The 22751-nt window shown below is 40.5% G+C and overlaps 1 protein-coding gene across 1 annotated transcript in view; it reads right to left on the reverse strand.

The window, feature by feature from the left end:
- Positions 1–22751, reverse strand: part of LOC146669047 (calcium-dependent secretion activator 1-like) — a 337734-nt gene that overhangs the window by 137127 nt on the left and 177856 nt on the right. Inside the window, exons 12-13 of the mRNA XM_085405453.1 lie at positions 5579–5715; positions 5037–5224 (exon numbers count right to left, since the gene is read on the reverse strand). Coding sequence (XP_085261579.1) covers positions 5037–5224; positions 5579–5715 — 325 coding nt within the window. The remainder of the gene's footprint in view (positions 1–5036; positions 5225–5578; positions 5716–22751) is intronic.

The following is a 22751-nucleotide window of genomic DNA, read 5'->3' on the forward strand; positions in this document are numbered from 1 at the left end:
CACACAGTGATTTCTGGAAGTGTTCCTGTGCCCATGCAGTGATTTCCTTCACAGAATCATATCTATTTTAATGTAGTGCAGCTCAAAGATCACGATCATCTATACTAATTGATGCTTGTCCTTGTTCTTTGTGCACAGTAATTTCATTTGATAATATTATAAAGCATTGCTAATATGATATTCAAATTCTTTTTAATGTTGCATTGATGAACATTATTCTGAAATTGTCCGGTGATTTTGTAGATACAGTTATCTTTTCTCCTAATGACCCAAATACTTGATGTTCCTTCAGTTATATCTTTTTGGTAGTACTTACTTTTCCAGCCTTTTGTTGCCCCGTCCCACATGTTTTGATATGTGTTGCTGCCATCAAATTCAAAAGTAGCTAATATGTTTCATGAACAGAGATGGGCAGTAACGCGTTACTTGTAACGCGTTACTGTAATCTGATTACTTTTTTCGAGTAACGAGTAAAGTAAGGGATTACTATTGCAAAAACGGTAATTAGATTACCGTTACTTTCCCGTAGGAACGCTGCGTTACTAAAACCGTGATTTTTTGCGAGAATGTCTCACGACACTGACGTAAGCGAGTGCGCCGTTGGTGACAACAGCTGTGTGCAGATCAACAATGGATCACATATCGATTGTGGGAGAGAGTATGAGCGTGCAGCGTTTAAAGTGTGGAAGCACTGACCGTACTTTGAGTTTGATTCCATAAAAAGTGACAAAAACATTAGCGTCCGTTGTGCGTGGGAAGAAAACTTCTTTTTACAGCGAAAAAAACTCCTAAACTTCCAAACAAGCACCGAGTAGCTACGACGTAATGGGAAACTCACAGAGAAACTCGCGGATTCTTCAACTGACCGCGGCACACCTGCACCAGGGTAAACCTCCGCCTACCCCAGTGTTGCTTAATAGGTGAAAATAGAGCAACAGGACCGCTGAGTCTTTGACTTTATTTATTTTCTGCTGTGTTTTACTTGCATCTATTTGAAAGAGTGAGTGTAAACACAAAAAATATTTTATTTTATGTGCTGGAATGTGCAAAAAATAGGTTTAAATGTTAAACTAATTTATTCAAGTCAGAGAATGTTGCATATAATTACATTTTTGCTTGATGCATAAAGTTAAAAGATTAAAACTAATAAAACAAGTTTTAAAAAGAGACTTTTCCATTTGATTACATTTTGTATGATGGATTATGCAGAAAAAGTAGAATTGGGCTGAAAGATCTATCGCTTTATCACCTCTTCAGGTTGTAAATCGTGTTTTTAAAAAGTAACAAAGTAACTAAGTAACTAAGTAATTAATTACTTTTGAAAATAAGTAATCAGTAAAGTAACGGGATTACTTTTTTTGGGAAGTAATCAGTAATTAGTTACTGATTACTTTTTTCAAGTAACTTGACCAACACTGTTCATGAAACAGTAAAATATTTCAGTTTCTATATTCAGTTTCACTTTTTTCTAGGTTCTATTGTGAAAACAACAGGACTTTATAAGATTTGCAAATCATTACATTCTGTTTTTATATATGTTACATGGAGTACATTTTTTTCTACCAAAAAATCTCTTTATCTAAAATAAATATGCAAAACATCTCAATACACCTTTGCATGTCTCTGAATACACACTATCTAGATTAGTATTTACTAGTAAACATTTCTATACAGTGCTACACAAAGACTGATTATTTATATAATAGAACTTAAACTCAAAAAAGAAAAGTAAAATATTATTTTGCATTGTCAGGTTTGACAGTACAAAGTGACATTGATGTCATTGAAAAAGATGCCAGATGTTTCTGTGAAAACAGCTGTGTGAAAATAACTGCAATAATGTTCAGTTTTCTTTCAAATGTACCAATTAAACACAAATACAAAATCAACTGCAGCTGAAATATTATTTATCTGTTTTAAAGACATTTCACTGGAGCTGAATGGAGTTGACATTTAGTTCTACAGAAGTCAAATCCTGACTCTTTAGCAGGTGACCGGGCAGTTGCGTCTAACTTGATGCACCAACACCTCCAGGCTGGCAGGCTATTAGAAGGCAGTAGCGGTGGTGTGGTATTTATGTGTTGGGGGGAGGGGAGGGTTGGTCTGGCCTAGGATGAGGTGTGTGCATATGGGCACATGCAGCAGCTATGGCTGCAGAGACATTCAGCCATAACACATGACAACCTGTCAACATGTCATGACTCAACCTCCAGGCACGATGGCTGGACTGGCAGATTAGGTCTCTGCCTCGTGTCTGTGGACGGGACTACATAAAGATATAATTATTTTTGGATTTTAAAAAAAATTCTACTCTTTTTTTAGATATTTATTCACCTGCACAAACATTTTTCTATGTGTAAAGTCTGTTATGATACTAAATAAAGTGCATGAGCCTATCATTTCTAATTCCAAAAATTCTAGCTGGTCATATTTCCCCCTGTTCTTTCCCTCTCTTTCTGTTAGAGTGACTGCTATCCATCTGTCCATAGTGATCAAAAAAGGCCTCAGTCCTCCGTCACTATTTGTCACAGATAGATGAAAAGATTGATAGATGGATGGATACATACAGGAGGGTTAGTTGGAGAAATGATGCAGGTTGGAGGTGGGGGCACTGACAGACAGCCCTCCCTGACCTTTGCCCTCAATGCTGGAGTGGCCCTCGTCTATCTTTGTTTGGCTTCAGCTGCCGACAGCTGACTGTGATGTTGACAGATATGATGGCTGATCACATCACAGCAGATTAGACAAGAGGTAAATAGTGCAACTTAGATAACAGGCTAGTGGAATAACATGCAGGGAACTCATCAGTCATAGCCAAACAACCTTCAACAGAGGACACAGTTTGATCCGACTGAAAAGCACAGCCACAAGTTTTATATCCCACTCTGTGAAAATTGTTTATTTGCTGGTGTCAACATCACACACACAGATTTCACACTCCAAACCATCACGTCCATTAGTATATGGAAAATGTAATTTGTTGATTCTGAATGAACTAATCAAGGTGTGCTTTAAGTACTAACTGTAATTCAAGACTTTTAAAGAAAAAAGAACATTAACTACTGAGGACTTAAAGCTTCTTTCAGACGCTACTTCTATAAGGGGCGATCGTGGCTCAAGAGTTGGCAGTTCATCATGTAATCAGAAGGTTGCCGGTTCGAGCCCCGGCTTGGACAGTCTCGGTCGTTGCGTCCTTGGGCAAGACACTTCACTCGTTGCCTACTGGTGGTGGTCAGAGGGCCCGGTGGCGCCAGTGTCCGGCAGCCTCGCCTCTGTCAGTGCGCCCCAGGGTGGCTGTGGCTACAACGTAGCTGCCATCACCAGTGTGTGGATGACTGAATGTGGTGTAAAGCACTTTGGGGTCTTAGGGACTAAGTAAAGCGCTTTACAAATACAGACCATTTACACACCAACATCATTTTAAATAGTTTTTAATATTTGGCTGAGTTGTTCTTTACTCCTTTAAGTTCCTGCTTGATTTTTGCCATTCACTGAGGAAATATCCTAATGACCGCTGGTTAGCACTATATGGATTTGCATGCAACACAGTTCTATTATAATCAATAAAGAGCCCTGATTTTCAGTGAGCATTCCCTCAGAAGGGACAAACGGACCCAAACTTTGCAACTTTGTGTAGGGATCAAGTATTCAGGATTTGCCTTTAATTTGTCACAGCAGAACTGGGATGATTATGTAATGTAAAGTTTGTTCCATAGGCTGACATCTCAGCACAAGCACACCTGGCTCAGATCATCTAGAAAAACACATCACTCATACTGAATAGTTCCTGGAACTGTTGTAATGACATTTTAGATAATGGGTTAATTTGATAAAATGCAAATTATATCAGGTAGTAGTGAGTTATGTCAGTAGTGATGGACAAGATATATGCTATTATGGGGAGACACCAAATGTTTCCTTTTGAGGAACAATCAGTAAAAAGAGGGGTAGAAAAAGTTTAAAAGGAAACCTCTGATAGGGCAGGAATCGGACCCACCCAACCTGACAAAACTGACAAAAACTGTAGTAAAGGGCTGTTTCGTCTACAAGTTGCAAAAGAATTGTTCCTTAGAGTAAAACTGACAGCAATCTTCCAACAGACAAACACGCAGAAAGTCTCAGGCTGGATTCAGATTTAAAGTTTACCTTTGATAAGCCTTTTTTTGTCTGTGCTGATGATCTTTCTTTTCAATGGCAGAAACATTTAGCCACACCTACACTGGCTCTAGGGTCAGTCAGTTATCAACAGCTAACAAAGCTGGATGTGAAGCTGTGATACTCCTTTAGTGATATGATGGGAATAGGTTACTGTATACCTCTCGTTTGATTCTTCAGTACGTTATCTGCTGAGTGATGAGTTGAACACCTCAGTTATCGAAACCTTTGGTTAGAAAAATGTTTTGTGGAAATCTTACCATACAGCCAAAGTCTTTTTTTTATCATGAACTCTGTGGTTTTCAGTTTCTTTTAGCAGTTTGGGAAAGGATCTCAGGGATAAAGGGTAAAAAGGTTACAAGATACTGGTAAGTGCCAAACACACTGGTCTGTGCAGGTTTTAGGGTCTGTGCAGGAAGGGTAAGTCACAGTGTGAATAAGGCAAGAAGGTTATACAAAGCACAAAAAAAAGAAAAAAAAATGGAAGAGTGAGCATGAAAACAACATGCAAAATCAAACTAAAATCAGCCGCTGCAACCAAATCAAACCCAAAGTTACATATTACATATCCACATATATGTGGTCTGCCCCTGTTCCAGTTTTAATTATTAGTTAATCCTCTCGAGGCAGGCGTTGCCGATTTGCAACAGTTGAAAACTAACAACCTGATTACCCCACATACATATTTGATGAGTTTGTTTTACTCAGAAGTACCACTGCAGGACTTGGTTGTGCATTAGCAACAAAAAGTTTAATTTGAGCCTGAGAGGGTTAACTGTTCAGTTCAGAGTTCAGTTATTCAGAGTTTCAGTGATTTCTGCATTGACAAAGGAGGACTGGAGCATTTGGGGCAAATAAAGGAGACAGGAGTTGATATTTACCTGTTTCCATGGACATGGGATGCACAGAAGGCGAAGCTGTAGTGCAGCAGTGTGGGATCAATCATGGCTCCATTCTCTGCCCTCTCCAGCAGATCGCTCAGGTAACATAGATGGCGATGGCAGCCTCGAACACCATAACGAGCACAGTACTCATCCAAGACAAACACCTGACCAGGACTAAACCAGCCCTGTTGGTAACACACAGAAACACTGTTGTCGGATTCCTCTGATGAAATAAGTGATGTTTATATGCTATAACACTCTGTAATAGCACTTAACAATAGTATCATGCGAGCATATTAAACCACATCTTTACTGATAGTAAGACTTTGTTATTATTAAGACACTACGGTTGCTAAGATACAGAATGCATTCCTGTGTTCACTCCATAAGACCTGTTGCCACTGATTTTCAGTACTTTTCATGTGAAATTTGGCACACCTCAATCGTTTCTCTTTGTTTCCCTCTCAACAGCCACCATTGTTGCCGGTTTTTCTATCAATTATAGGTTTTAGACTCTTTTTGGATTTTGATTTACTTACCAAGCAGGAATATGAGTCATTAAGCCTGTGGTCCAGAGTGAGGCGCTGGACAAGCTCAAACAGCGAGGCATGGTCAAAGTTACAGGGGTTAGCTGAAATAAACTCGTCCATGCCATGCTTCTGGGCTCGATCAGCATCTGTTTATGCCAGATTATGCATTCGACGATGCGGCACACAGAGAGAGAAAGACATAAAAAAGGCAAATGTCATGTGTCGTATTCATGTTATGCAGTCATTCATAATTTGCATGATTGGCAAAATTTGTGCATTAACTCTCTTTACATGAGCTTAAACACCATATTGGCTGTGATTATACTTACTACAACAAGAGAAAGTAATAATAATCATTTTCCCAGTGAATGCCTTTTCTACATTTGTCAGAAACACAAAAAGGGCATCATTCTGATGCCTCTTCACAGCATTGGCAGTGGCCCCCAGCTCTCTAGTGTGGCCCCATTTAACTGTCACACTAAATACCTGAGAATGAGCAAAGAATGAGGACTCACAATAATCTATTTTACTCATCAAAGTAGAGGGGTTAATTAATGATTCTTTGAAATCAAAGTGGTATATTGAAAGTAGAACAAATTTTAGATAAAAATGTCGTTATAATTGACAGTATGGACATGATGTCACTGACGTCTTTGTGTAGTCTCATGTAGAAGATTTTTCCACCAGTGTCATTTTGGATGCAGAAAAACAGATGAAACCACACGCTCACTGGCTGATGACTGGTGATTGACAAGTTGTTAACCACTGAGCATGCAGTTTCATGTCATGATTAATGCACCATTTTGAAACCTTAATTTTTCAAACCCACCCATGTTTATACTGTCAATGATTATAACACAACTTTGCAAAATAAAATTTGACCAATTTTGTCATTAATTTAAAAGAAAAATTGGAATGCTACACTAAACATGTGGCTGTTGCTTTGTAATAAATATGATATTTGCTCCTGAGAACCAAGGAAAAATGAATGTTCCCATTGAACTTTTTTGTGATTTCCCTTCTCTTTGTAGCTAAAAGAAGCCAACCAAACACATGAGACATCAATGGAGAGCCCAGAATGTCCTCTATTTAGTGCATCAGGACTTCAAATGAGTCAAATTACTTATAGACCAAAACCAAATGTGCATTACAGAGGGCATAAATGAATAGGCTGGTTCTCAGGAGGCTTACACAAAAGCCACCGTAGAGTATGCCCAACAACAACCTGCTAAGAAAAAAAAACACATTTTAGTAAAGTAAAATCCAGTAGTTAAAAAAAAGAACGCACACCCCTTATTTAAAGAAATTTGAGTTATTTCAAAGCAATTTTATAGCTTCTTTATATAAAAAGAATATTGAGCTTTGTATATACTGAAGGAAGGGAAAAAATGTCCTTCCAATGATTTCGCATATTTTTAGTGAAATTTCATATACACACAACTGTATTTAAGGCATGCTCCCTAGCAATAAAAATCATTAGCACACAGAATACTTAGAGTCATTATTGACAGACACATAACTCTAATGTAGCTTCCAAACATGTTTGTAGACACAAAGGATATTTCATGTTCTGTTACAGGAAAGCAATCCTAAGAGATGAAGTTGTTATCCTCAATATAATAACTGGGACAAGTATTGTTTAGCCCAACATCTCAAATAAACAGCACATGTTTTGCTTGCTAAAAATGGGCTACAACCAGTGCAATCAGTTCTTTCCCACACATAATAGCAGAATATTCTCAAAGATGTAATTAAATTTGATGTGTTTAAATAAATCCACTAAAATCGATATGAATAGAAGTTATAGTGAGCTACCCAACAATCGAGAGATTTGTCAGGCAACATCCTCTTTACTGCCAATTGAAAGCACCTCAGCTGTCAGTCAACAAACAAAACAAAGAGTGGGATGCTGGGAGCTGATTGTGTTCCCTCAACAAGTCCCCACCCCCACAACCTCCCCCAAATATCTAAAAAGGTGACATTGAGGTGCCCCTTTGGTCCATAGCTGGTGGCCTGTCAGGTCTGTTTGATGTGAGTGAGCAAGAGTGGAGGCGGGAGGGCTGGACAGTAACATGCAGTGACATTAGTCACTCCCATCCGTCTGGGCTGGAGAAAGACGGCCCTGACAATGACTGATGGCTGCTATTCATTTTTAGATTCAAAGGAGAGAAACCGGGAGGCAGTGGATCCAGTGCTGGTGCTAGCCATGGTGGTCAAAATCATTTGGCACTATTTAGCACATGGCTTGCTTTGGTTGTGGACTGACCGTGAAATGTGTTTAGGTCCTCTGGTATACTGCACTGACTTCCATACCCAACCTCATCACTACAGCACATGGCTAATTATGAACAGGTCATCTAATGTTGTCACAGCTTCCAGTAGCCACTGTGTATCTCAATAAATTCAATTAAAATCATCATCAGTGAGTTATGATTAAACCTCCACATGTTTGCTGTAGTCGTAGTAGTTCATAAGTACTCCACGACTCTTGTCTGCACTGAGTAGGAGATGCTCTGTATCTCATTTTACATGTGTATAGTGACAATAAAAGGCACTCTATTCTATTCTATTCTATTCTATTCGAGTCTAGCCTAGTCTATTCTATTCTAGTAACATGGAATGTTACTAGAAGACATGGAATGACATTTCTGTTAAAACCATTAATAAAATAAAATAAACTCTGATTTAATAGAATCGGATACTTATTTTTATATCTTTATATATTTAAAATAAGTACCTTGATCAATGTGCTACTGGCAGATGGCATCCCAAAATATAAGATGGAAATTGTACAGTTAGACATGGTAATACCTCTGAGAACTAATGCAGGCCCCAGTTAAGCAAAACAACACAAAAGTCACAATGTTCATCATCATTAGTGAGTCTGTTAATTCTGTTACTGTTGCATAATGGATTTCTTTTTTAAGACAAATGTGACTTTTACTGGTGATGGGGGATGAGTGATACCACCCTAACCTTTTTGACTCCATGAGTTGTTTTTTTTTTCTGAGATTTCTTTCTGAAATACAAACTTGCATTGATAGTGCCATCGATAAATGTTCTCTATTCTTACCTGCTGTCTCGTTCTGAACACTCCCATCTATTTGTTTCACATTTGTCACTATGCAGTTTCCCTGTTGTAATTTTGGCCAAAACCATGGCCAAACATGAGAGACACCAGGTTATCCAAATAAATTAATTCTTTGTTCTACTCTAGACTCACAGAAGGTTTTTACAACTCTTATTGCCATGGGAACAAGGAACCTCCTGAACTGCTCAGATCTTCAGGAAAATCCTATCAGCAATGACACGTTCTGTCATTGCTCTTTCGCCCAGCTGGGAGGCTATGAAGAGAGTTTTTGCCGTTGTTCTTTCAGTTTGTTCAATGTGTCCATATACACCACAGTCTTAAGTGAGTCAAGTCTCCTTCCAAACACTGAGCTGGATTTTTTTGTCCATCAGGATGCACCCTCAACACACATCAGCACTAAAGAGAGCACTGGCCACCACACTCTGATGAAATGTATACAGCATTTCACACCACTGTTACCTTCACCCTCCACATCCTCTCGAGCTCTTCTCTGAGCCCTTGGTATTTCTCCAGCTTCTCGTGTTCCTTCTTCCTGATATTGCTGTCATTCGGAACCGCTACATCGATCATTACGGCCGTCTTCTTCTGTTTGTCTACCACCACTATGTCCGGTTGGTTAGCCACCACCATTTTGTCCGTCTGTATCCGGAAGTCCCACAGGATCTTAGCTCGGTCATTCTCCACCACCCTTGGGGGCATCTCCCATTTTGACCTTGGGACTTCCAGGTTATACTCGGCACAGATGTTCCTGTACACTATGCCGGCCACTTGGTTATGGCGTTCCACGTATGCCTTGCCTGCTAGCATCTTGCACCCTGCTGTTATGTGCTGGATTGTCTCTGGGGCATCTTTACACAGCCTGCACCTGGGGTCTTGCCTGGTGTGATAGACCCCAGCCTCTATGGATCTTGTACTCAGAGGTTGTTCTTGTGCTGCCATGATTAGTGCCTTTGTGCTGTCTTTCAGTCCAGCTTTGTCCAGCCACTGGTAGGATTTCTGGATATCAGCCACCTCCTCTATCTGCCGGTGGTACATACCGTGCAGGGGCCTGTCCTTCCATGATGGTTCCTCGCCTTCCTCCACTTTCTTGGGATTCTGCTGCCTGAGGTATTCACTGAGCACTCGGTCAGTTGGGGCCATCTTCCCAATGTATTCTTGGATGTTCGTTGTCTCATCCTGGACTGTGGTGCTGACACTCACCAGTCCCCGGCCCCCTTCCTTCTGCTTAGTGTACAGCCTCAGGGTGCTGGATTTGGGGTGAAACACTCCATGCATGGTAAGGAGCTTTCTTGTCTTTATGTCAGTGGCTTCTATCTCCTCCTTTGGCCAGCCTATTACCCCAGCAGGGTACCTGATCACGGGCAGGGCGTACGTGTTGATGGCCCGGATCTTGTTCTTACCGTTCAGCTGACTCCTCAGGACCTGCCTGACCCCCTGCAGGTACTTGGTGGTTGCAGCCTTTCTAGCGGCCTCTTCATGGTTCCCATTTGCCTGCGGGATCCCCAGGTACTTGTAGCTGTCCTCTATGTCTGCAATGTTGCCTTCTGGTAGTTCAATCCCCTCAGTTCTGACTACCTTCCCTCTCTTTGTTACCATTCGACTACACTTCTCCAGTCCGAACGACATTCCAATGTCATTGCTGTATAGCCTGGTAGTGTGGATCAGTGAATCGATGCCTCGTTCACTCTTGGTATACAGCTTGATGTCATCCATGTACAGGAGCTGGCTGACAACTGCTCCGTTCCGTAGTCGGTATCCGTAGCCAGTCTTGTTAATGATCTCACTGAGGGGGTTCAGGCCTATGCAGAACAGCAGTGGGGACAGAGCATCTCCTTGGTAGATCCCGCACTTGATGGTGACTTGTGCTATGGGCTTGGAGTTGGCCTCTAGTGTTGTACACCACATCCCCATTGAGTTCCTGATGAAGGCTCTTAGGGTCCTGTTGATCTTGTACAATTCTAGGCATTCCAGTATCCAGCTGTGGGGCATTGAGTCATAGGCCTTCTTGTAATCAATCCAGGCAGTGCACAGGTTGGTCAGTCTGGTCTTGCAGTCTCGGCTGATTGTTCTGTCTACCAGTAGCTGGTGTTTTGCGCCTCTGGTATTCTTGCCAATTCCTTTCTGTGTCCCGCTCATGTATTGACCCATGTGCCTGTTCATCTTAGCCGATATGATGCCTGACAGGAGCTTCTATGTAGTACTGAGGCAGGTTATTGGTCGGTAGTTGGAGGGGACCGGTCCCTTCTTGGGGTCCTTGGGGATCAGGACCGTCCGACCTTTGGTTAGCCATTCCGGGTGTCTCTCGTTAACTAGCAGCTGGTTCATTTGTGCTGCCAGACGCTCGTGGAGTGCAGTCAGCTTCTTTAGCCAGTAGGCGTGAACCATGTCGGGCCCTGGTGCCGTCAAACTCTTCATACTGGAGACCCTTTCTTGGATATCTGCCACTGATATGTGTGTGTGTATATATATATATATATATATATATATATATATATATATATATATATATATATATATATATATCGGAGATCTCTGTCCAGAAGAGCGCAGTCCTGGGAACAGCTAAGATACTGCGCAGGACCCTCAAGCTCCCAGGCCTCTGGTAGAGGACCCGAGCTTGAAGGATAAACCGCCCGCAGGGGCGTGCTGGGTGTTTATATATATATATGTCCTCTACAACATATATTAATCTATCACTATGATTAATCTGATTAAAAGTTTTTAATTTAATGTCTTTATTAACCCATCTGAAGTACACAATGACTCAAATCCCTGTTTCGAGCAGTTTGTCCAAGTAGAGTTAACTTCACACACACGCAAATAAGGGATGGGTACCGGCCATTATGCCATTATGGCACCGGTTCTGACATAAACAGTAGTAACCAGACCGAAAAGCATTGCACGTTTCAGTGCTTTATTTCAGTGCTTTTTTTCCTAAGATGTCATACACTTTGGATTCTAGCCAATCATTTTATCTTTCCAAAGATAGTAGGTGGGCCTAGGTACGTACGTTCTTTTAGAGCAGAGCTACAGATTAAAAATGCCCCAGGCGAAGCAGTCAAAATTCTGGCTGTACTTCACAGCAAAAGATGCAAACTCAGCAGCCTGCAACAAGTGCTTTAAGCTGATACTGTGATACTGTGCAAAGGAGGTAACACCTCAAATCTGATGAAAGACCTGGCGACGCATAGCGTTTTTTTTTAAAGTTGAGAAATGCGCCGTATTTGATAGCTTGCTAGCTCACACCGAGCACATCTACTGCGGGTGTGGTGCCTGTTATCGGACCGGAGTTAGCAACATCCCCCAAAAACACGAGGGGAGAGTCCTGGCCCCTAGCCCTGCCAGTGTAGCAGAAATGATGATGGATGATGGCAGCAGCAGCCGTTCTTCTCTGCGTGAGTAGCTTAATGTTGTTCGTGTGTAATTTACGTTGAGTAGGCTAACCACGTTATTACATTAATGCATGTAAGGTGATCTAGCAAACACCGTTGTAGTTACATGCGGCTGTCTTCTTGTTTGATGGCAGATACTCCCTTCACCCTGGCCAAAAAGGCTAAAATGACCAAAGAAAAAGTGGAAAACAGCTAAACATGAGAGGTTTTTGGACAAAGTTTGTGTTCTCCATTCTTTAAGCACCAGTTCGAGCACCGTTTAAGCACCAGCACCATTAAAAAACTACCGGTTTGGCACCAGTATTGGATAAAAGCTAAACGATACCCATCCCTAGCGCAAATGGGCAGTTGATCTGGGAGAGACAGGCAGCAGAACCAATCAACTCAATATGGAAGATGACAGCACAACACGTTGGCCCTCTTGATGCCTGAAAGATGAACAAGCGAATGGCTCAATACATGAGTGGGGCACTGAAAGGAACTGGCAAGAACATCAGAGGTGCAAAACACCAGCTACGTGTTAGACCGAGCAGTCGCCCGAGACTGCAAGACCAGACTGACCAACCTGTGCACTGCCTGGATTGATTACAATATAAACAGGACCCTAAGAGCCTTCACCAGGAACTCAATGGGGATGTGGCGTACAACACTAGAGGCCAACTTCAAGCCAATAGCACAAGTCAGCATCAAGTGCAGGATCTACCAAGGAGATGCTCTGTCCCCAATGCTGTTCTGCATAGGCCTGAACCCCCTTAGTGAGATCATTAACAAGACTGGCTACGGATACCGACTACGAAATGGAGCAGTTGTCAGCAGCCTCCTTTACATGGATGGCATCAAGCTGTATGCCAAGAGTGAACGAGACATCGATTCAGCAATGAACGAGACATCGATTCAGCAATCGATTCAGCAATACAGCAATGACATTGGAATGTCGTTCGGACTGGAGAAGTGTAGTCGGATGATGATGAAGAGAGGGAAGTAGTCAGAATTGAGGGGATTGAACTACCAGAAGGCAACATTACAGACATAGAGGACAGCTACAAGTACCTGGGGCCACTAGGACATCTGCAACGACCAAGTACCTGCAGAGGTACCGTGATCAGGTACCCTGCTGGGATAATAACTTGGCCAAAGGAGGAGACAGAAGCCACTGACATCAAGACTAGTAAACTCCTGACCATGCATGGAGGGTTTCACCCCAAATCCAGCACCTTAAGGCTGTATGCTAAGCAGAAGGAAGGGGGCCGGGGACTGGTGAGTGTCAGCACCACAGTCCAGGATGAGACAACGAACATCCAAGAATACATTGGGAAGATGGCCCCAACTGACCGAGTGCTCAGTGAATACCTCAGGCAGCAGAAACCCAAGAAAGAGGAGGAAGAGGAGGAACCATCATGGAAGGACAGGCCCTTGCACGGTATGTACCACCAGCAGATAGAGGAGGTGGCTAATACCCAGAAGTCCTACCAGTGGCTGGACAAAGCTGGACTGAAAGACAGTACAGATGCACTAATCATGGCAACACAAGAAAAAGCTGTCAGTACAAGATCCATAGAGGCTGGGGTCTATCACATGAGGCAAGACCCCATGTGCAGGCTGTGTAAAGATGCCCCAGAGACAATCCAGCACATAACAGCAGGGTGCAAGATGCTAGCAGGCAGGGCATACATGGCACGCCATAACCAAGTGGCCGGCATAGTGTACAGGAACATCTGTGCCGAATATGGTTTGGAAGTCCCGAGGTCAAAATGGAAGACGACGCCTAGGGTGATCAAGAATGACTGAGCTAAGATACAAATAATAAGGCGTAATTAAGACAGCATATATAATTTAGACAGCATACAGGGCGGAGGTAGACAACAGAAAACAACTTGAAGCTGAATGTTCTTAAAACAAAAGAACTCATAATGGACTTCAGGAGATCCACTCTTCTCTCAGTATAAATGAGAACAGGTGAAATCTGTCTCTACCGTTTCTAGTTATAAAAATCTGCTGTTAATTTTTGATTATCTCAACTGTGTAATGTTTTTTTTAAAGTGACTTCACATAAATATTATTTAATTAATAGGTCTTAACAGTTCAGCCAAGAGAGATCAAAAACAATAAACTTAGAATATGCCCTATAACGGTCGTAGCTGGTGGGCATGTCTCTACTACTGTACATTTTGTACACAGTATATTTTAAAATCTTTGAATAATATCAAAACTTAAGCAATGAATTAGGAAATAAATAATGGCTACGGGGAATTAATGATCACTTAAATATTTTAGAATATCCTAGATTAACCTCAAAAACTCAGGGCACGGTTAATCTTTTTGGGACCTAAACTCTTTAATTTATATATTAATGATATTTGTGACGTATCTAAAAGGTTAAATTCGATTTTATTTGCAGATGACACAAATTTTTATTGCTCTGGAGAGAATTTGAAAGACTTGGTTGAAATTATGACTTCTGAGATGTTAAGAATAAAAAAATGGTTTGATGTAAATAAATTATCTTTGAATCTGACAAAAACGAAATATATGATATTTGGCAATCGTGTAAAGGAGGATAAAGTCATTATGTTTATAGAGGAAGAATTGATTGAAAGAGTTACTGAATTTCGTTTTTTGGGTGTAATAGTGGATGAGAATTTGACATGGAAATCTCATATTGAACATATTAGAAAGAAAATGGTCAAAAGTATTTATATTTTGGGTAGTATAAGAGATTTATTAAATTATAAAACAATGCGTATTTTATATTTTTCTTTGTTTTTTTCATATATCAACTATTGTGTTGAAGTTTGGGGGAATACATATGAGAATACCATAAAACCTTTAAACCTATTACAGAAGAAAGTTATACGAATAATTCATAATGTTAAATATAGAGAACATACAAACAAATTATTTATAGAATCAAAATTATTAAAATTAGGAGATTTAGTGAAATTACGGACATTATTAATTATGTTTAAGGCTAAAAATAATATTTTGCCTTTTAAGTTACAAAGAGTATTTTTGATGTGTTCAAGGGGAGAAGAGAATAGAAGGAAATTTTATTTTAAACATCAGTTAGCCAGGACTACACAAAGATTAATGAGCACAACGGTTAGGGGTATAAGACTGTGGAATTCACTTCATTATAATTTAAAGAATTGTATAAATCTACAATGTTTTAAAAAGTGTTATATGTTTAAAACGATAACTCAGTATGAAGAATGCGAATGAATGTGATGTTGGTTTGGGATTCGACCGGAGAGAAATGTCAATATTAGTTTGTTCCTGATTTTTGGTGCCCATCGGTGATATAAGTTCGATGGTAGATAGGGGGCAGGGTTTAATAAGAATATTTTCTTCTTCCTGCTCCTTTTCACACATGGTTGTTGTGTTTTGTTGATAGAAGATGTGGTTGTTTTGTTTGATTTGTAGTACCAAGTGTGAAATAAATAAAAATGAAATGAAATGAAATGAAATGAAATCTGTAGTGAATGTACTCAGACTGCAAAGTGACCAGTAAGAGCTTGTAGGTTGTTGTCCATCTTCCTGTTTGTTTACCTCAGCTGTCAATGCTGGGTGAGAAGCATCTATCTTTATTTAGTTTTGAAGAGGAAATAAAACTTTTTGAAAGGAGTCTGATACAAGTTGATGAGCCAGTAAAGCTCACTTCTCACAGATGACAGTGACACTGACGTGAGTTGTTAAAAATATTCTTAACTTTTCTGTCAGTGAGCACTGTTGTTGTTGCCACTCTTAACCTTAGTTAATTGCTGTTAGTAACTGCTAATTAGGGCGCAGGCACTAAAAGTGTGAAGGCCCTATTGCATCTGTTCCACTTCTTATTAGGGCACAAGCACTAACAGCGCAAAAGCTGTATTGTAATTGTTCAGTTCATATTATCAGGCAAATGTATTGGAATTTGGGATCCTTAACATGCTCAAAAACCCATAGATTTTGCATATGTCTCAGGTCCAGTGAAAAGTTATGTATTTTATTGGATTCAGACAAGGGCGTTTCTAAACTGCTCTACAGTGCCACTTATATCAAAATCAGAATCAGAATACTTTATTAATCCCAAAGGAAATTAGGGTTACAGCAGGCTGCACGCTAATGGCGCATGCGCACTTACAAAGGAACCTTCTGACCAAACTTACACAAACAGCACATTGGGAAGACATGTCAGAAAGGTAGGCTGACAGGAAAAAAACAACGAAAATACATAACATGAGGTGAGAGGAGGACAAAAAAAACTCCACTCAGACTGAGCTCCTGGTGGGAGAACAGTTTGATAACAGAAAAAACACCTCAGTACAAAAAGCACATGACTATCAATACACCATAGAAACACAAGGTAAGCAACAGGGGCGGGTAAAGGGTAAGAGAGAGCCGGTGTAGGCAGCGCATCCGGTCCTGCAGCATGTCTGCGCTGGTCCAGTCGACCGCCATCTTCCCCGGGAGGGCACAAGCATCGAAGGCTTTTGGAAAGGGAGGGGGGATCCGTGTGTATCAGTGTATGTGTGTGTGTGCGTGTCCAGAGTTCAGCTGAGACAGTGTCCTTCGCCCTGCCAGGCTAAGTAAACAGTCTTCCAGCCAACCCAGGTGGCCTTGCGTAGGATAGGAAGAACAGTCTAAGCACAGTCTGTTATCAGGGAGTTGTTGTTCAGCTCCAGCCTTGAGATCACAGCTGGCGCCGAAGTGGTAGCCGCATGAAGTGATGATGGTTTTTACTTTAGTGCGAACAACTCATATGAATTTCAAAGCTGTTCTAACAGTCTGACACTGGTCTCTCAATCTCCTGTTGGAGAGCCGCAAACTTCTCCATGATGTTATCAAACTTACGCTCTGTGATGTTGTCCTTCTTGTGCTCAAAGAGCAGATTCTGAGAACTCACGGCCACAGTGAGCTTCTCCAAGATGTAATCAAATTTTGCTCAGAGGTTTTATTCTGAGTGTTCACAGCAGCCGTAAGCTTCTCCAAGATCTTATTCGTGCTGCGCTCAGTGAGCCCATTTTGAGAACTCACCACTCGATTGTCAAAGGAGCTTTCAAAGAAAAGCGTCTGGACTTCTTTAAGTTACTTGAAGACGTTTCACCTCTCATCCAAGAAGCTTCTTCAGTTCTAAGGTCAAATGGTGGAGAGTCCCAGATATAAACCTAGTGGGAGTAACCCCTCACAGAGGGACAAAAGGACCCCCTGATGATCCTCTAATCGCCTGAGCCAAGGTGGGAAACTGGGTGTGGGTCCCAATCAGCCAGAGTTTCGGGTGTGTTCATTGTGAAACCTGGCCCCACCTTATCATGTGAATTCCTGAGGTCAGGTGGCCCAGGATGTGAGTGGGCGTTAAGGCGTCTGGGAAGGGATCTCAAAACTGGATTATAGATGGCAGAGAGTTGGTGTCGTAAACCCCGCCTCTGTTCAAAGATGGTCGCTCACAGTGGACATAGATGGCTTCTTTCACTCCTCTTTCAAACCATCTGTCCTCTCTGTCCAAAATGTGAACATTGGCATCCTTGAAAGAGTGTCCTTTATCCTTAAGATGCAGATGGACTGCTGAGTCTTGTCCTGTGGAGGTGGCTCTTCTGTGTTGTGCCATGTGCTTGTGAAGTGGCTGTTTGGTCTCTCCAATGTAGAGGTCTGAGCATTCCTCGCTGCACTGTACAGCATACACCACATGTGGTGACCTGGATGACTGAGAACCTTCACAGACATATCACCACTCGATTCAATCCCAGCGGGCAGCCTTGTGGGGTTTTGAACAGCCGATTCCGCTTTTTTTAATTTTCAATTTTTCAAGTTTTTTTGTGGATACCATGTGGGTACCACATGGGCTTATAAAATGGGGCCATTATGGAACCCACGGACAATCCCACTTAAAACCCACTTTTTAGCCTATCTCGGTGTTACATTGGTAAAATCTGGGAACTAAATGGGCCCCAACTGAGCAAAGTACACAGAGACCCACCCGGGCCCCATCTTTCAAGTTCTTAGTGGGTACAACATGAGGACAACGTGAGCTAAAAAGTTGGAATGGCATTATCAGTGGGTTCTGTAGTTGCATTTCACTTCTAGTTTGAATTGGCTCATTTCTGGCACCGGGTGGGCCCCATGTAGTAAAACAGTCACCAAATCAATTTAACAGACGGCCAATACGGGTTCTGTGACACAAAGACACCAAATATATTAAAGCTGACTGCAAACAAAAATATAACCATTAACCATTGTAACCATTGTAACCATCCATTGTAAATATAACTATTACAAAAATCACGAGGATACACAAAACAACATTTTTCACATTTTTTTTATTTTGTCCAAAGTGCGTAAACTTTTGAAAAACTAGAAATGTCAAACTACATCAAAATTCCTTAGATATTTGGAACTGAAGCAACATGGGGGAAAGGTCAGATGGAAGACTCAAAAGCTTATCTTGAATCAGCAGGGTTTGTTTTTTTACAGAGCCGTAAGTCTATTTTGTACCCTTGCATCCCTCAGTCCTCCTCTGTCTTTAGCTCCAGTGAACCACTTGGACAGAGCCTTCTCTGCTTCTTGCAAGTTGACTTTTGATGTTCAATATTTTCTTCAGTGCCTCTGCAAATGAAGAAGAAAAATGGGAAAGCCAAAGTAAAGTTAACCTTAGCTTACTTCATTTGGTGATGATTTGCAAAGAACAATGTTTATTTCACTTTATTGCCTCAAAAAATATATAAAAATTGCATGATAACCAATCTCAGTTGCACTTTCAAACACTTTATTAAAAAAGTTTATTTTTCTAAAGTTCAAATGTCTCAAGTGAAACTAACTTACCATACACAACATTAAAAAGATGCAAATCCCTGAACTTTTTTTCCCCATGTCGGCCAAGCATGTTGTACTCCACAGCCAGCTCGGGTGATATGAGGAATTTCATCATCTTTCTTGTGGCATCGTCTACACTTGTTCCCCCTGTATCTGCTACCATGGGAACCTGAGGGGAACATACAAAAAGGACAGATTAGATACTGGCATCTGGTTAGGATGCCTCCCTGGGGAGGTGTTTTGGGCACGTCCCACCAGGAAGAGACCCAGAGGAACACCCAGGACATGCTAGAGGGACTATGTTTCTCAGCTGGCCTGGGAATGCCTTGGGATTTCCCCGGAGGAGCTGGGCCAAGTGCCTGGAGAGAGTGAAGTCTGGGCCTTTCTACTTAGTACCGGATTGGGTCGCAGGGGGCCGCCTAAGCTTAAGATAATGGACCAAGAATGGAGGATACATGGACGCTTTACATATTGGTTAATGTTTACTGTGTGGTGATAACAAAAAATATGGTTGTAAACACAAGCTAAACTATAAAAATTAATTGCAGTTCCTTAACCCTTCATCCCCCATAATGATACGCAGGATAACCGGAATTATATATTGTTTTAGCTGTAAAAGTGTCATAAAATCAGCTGTGAGTGTGTGTGCTTTTTTCGCTTTTTTCAGCATTACTACTACTTTACACATCTGGTGTCATGGTCCTGGGCCATGTTGGCACAGTATTCTTAGTTTTTGTGTGTTTTTTGTATTTTGTTCCCTATTTATGCCTTGGTTCCTGGGTTATTTAGTTAAGATGTTCCTTATTTGGTTACCTCCTGTGTGCCCCTGTGTATCTGTGAGCCCTCGTCTCTCCTTGTGTTTTATTCCATGTTTTCCCCAGCCTGTTATGTCTGTGTTCTCCCTGTGCTCTCTCTCCTCCTGTCTGAACCTCCGTGTACTTCCTGTTTTACTTTGACAGTCTCTCGTCAGTATGCGTCATGTTGTGTTCACTCCTGCCCTGTCTCGTTATGATTATCTGTGTCAGCTGTGTTCCCCGTGTGCTCCCACTTCCCTCGTTAACCCTCTGTGTATTTATGTGCATGTCTCCATCAGGTCAGTGTCGCGTCGTCAATGTCTCTTCCCCGAACCTGTGTGGCTTTCTGTTCCCTCGGTCTTTAGTTTATATTCCCGGTTTTGTTCTGTTATTTTGCACTTCTGCAATAAAGCAGCATTTTTGAGTTCAGTTCCAGTCTCCGTGAGTTTTGCGTTTGGGTCTTCTCCTGCCTCCACACAGCCAGTACATGACATCTGGTAGTTTTTTTTCCTCTACTGTATACTATATGAGTGTAATCAGGGATTAATAAGAGACAAAAAAAAAAGAAATTGAAATTTTGCCATTTTTACTAAAGGCGATCAAAATGTACATGAATAAAAGATTTAAATTAGTCAATTCGAATTAATAACTCTAAAACACTGAACAAAATCAAGTATTTGACCCTGTGGTTTATTTTTGGACACTTCTTTTCTTCTAAAAGTCCAGGCATGTTGGGCGCCTGGTAGAGCTCAGGTTTGACGAGACAGGTTTGGAAAAACCTGTCGCTGACAACTTTTTGGGGGCTAAAGGTTTCAAATAAACAGGAATTGCCCAAAATTTGTATAAACTATCAAAGCAGAAGAAAAGTAAAAAAAATCTTTATCTGTTATCAGAATCAAACATTTGATTAGAATAATAAATTTAACTTTCTGGAAGATTTCTCGTTACATCTGTCATAAAAGTAACAACATCTCAGAAAAGAAACATGATAGCAACAGAAAAATATGGTAGCAGTGTGATGTGATGGTCCCTGGCCAGATTTTTACACATATTATAAGCCCTGTGACACAAAAACCACTGAACTCGGATACGCACAGACTGTTTTCCTTCGTGGTGATGAAGGAAAATGCTACTCTGGTATGTAAACGGGAATTTATTCTTCCAGGACCTGAAGCGCCGTAAAGCAGCCAAACCTATCTGTTCTTGATTGTCTTGATGCATGCTCAATCATCCAGGTAAGTAAATCTCCAGAAGTTGATTCTGTTCATGTGGAGGTAGCGTTTTCAGCATTTTCTCCCACTGAAAATGCTACATCCAGATGAACACAATCAACTTTTGGAGATGTTCTCTGATTGGATTGTTAAATTTGTGATTGACATGAAATTGACCAATCAGCTGAAAGGAAGAACAATAGGGTCAAAATTTGGATGTGTAAGTTTAAATCCACACACAGCCAGGAAACCTGAGCGCAGAGTTGTTTGTAGCACCACTTCAGCCAGAGTGGAGATTTTCCATCCATCCACACTGTAAAGTCTGTAGACCAGCAAGTGATAAATGATCAGTGTTGTTGGTATTTTCTAAAAGAGTTGTATGCAATGGGAATTGCTGTTTATAGTCCTCCTGTATATCTGCATGTTGCCTCCCAATTAAAACCTGTGATAGTGGAGATTCATACCTATACCAACAGTTATCAAGTATCCGGATCTACCTTTACTGACGTGCTTAAAGGAAAATTGTTATTTCCATGCATTTTCCTGTTCTGCCTTCAATTTTTCCTCCCACATTTCTAGTTGTGACAGTGCACCTACAACAAAAAAATCTGCTGTGATTTACATTTGTTGAATGAGCAATTTTGTAAAATAGTCTGTTTTTGTACGCACGGTTTACAAATCTGTCCTGTATGGCATGGCGTGATTGCATGCTAAAAAGTTGTTGCTTAAAAATAAAACAATTAATTTTTAATTGATAACATCAGCAGAAAGCCTTGTTATTAATTAGATGTACAATTTCTATAGAATAGGAAACAACTCAGTTCATTTTTGATCATATCAATACCAGCATATTACACAACTCCAACAACCATGATGAAAAACGCTCATCTGCTTCCATCACTATCAGCTGATTAACATTGAGCTGCTGCAGTCAACACCATCAAACTCATTTAGTGTTTAATGTTATGTTATTTAATGCCTTTATTTTTAAATCTTTACCAGAGCTGAAAGACTGTAGATGTTCACACCTGCTGTTAGAAAACCAAGCTCACAGCAATATTTTTATTTATAACAGGAAATTTAAATTTTTATTGGTTACTGTGTTTATTACCACTTTAATCAGTAATGTACTTCCTATAAAATATAGATTTTATAAGTTACCGGTTTATTGAAATCAGCTAGTGAACACATCGATCACTTTATTGAACTACACGCCTTACACTCTTGTGAGCTCACACTTGCTCTCAGCAAGTGTGAGTGTTTGGAGTCCAAAACGCAGATAAAGATTAGAATAACAAGGCGATGTAAAATCAGTTTAATGCAGTTGACAGTAGTAGCTCAGATGGAAATCAGCCAATTGCGGGGCAGCAGAGGACCAAAACTGTCAGAGTTGTGGGACAAGTGAAGAGAACACTGTTGGCATTATTGTTAGCATACAAGATAGAAATTTAAATAAATAAATATATATATATATATATATATATATATATATATATATATATATATATATATATATATATATACTGATTACCAGTAAAAAATACAATAAAATTAAGTAATGCACTACTTTCAAGGATGCCCCAAAGACCATCACTTTTCAAAATAATCTGTGCAAGTTATTGAATATGGCTAATAAGTAATACAAATAATATGAAAGTTACTTACTTGTCAAAGATGGTGTTTGTGATAAGGAATTTAAACGTGATAAGGAAATGAAAGAAAGTGCATGAGAAAAAAATACAAACATTTTCATTTTTTCCCAGGATAATTTAATATAAAATATTCTCTTACTAATGCACAAAATGAACAGTGTAATTAAAAGTTTGAAAGGCACTGCATGTGTTTATATGGTTAACTGACTAATTCAAGCAGCAAACACTAGCAGTGCAAAATGTATCTAACTAGCTGACA

This window comes from Rhamphochromis longiceps, linkage group LG5 (assembly GCF_057381845.1).
Source record: "Rhamphochromis longiceps isolate RC_006_pf linkage group LG5, R_longiceps_female_GT1.1, whole genome shotgun sequence".
Lineage (NCBI taxonomy): Eukaryota > Metazoa > Chordata > Actinopteri > Cichliformes > Cichlidae > Rhamphochromis > Rhamphochromis longiceps.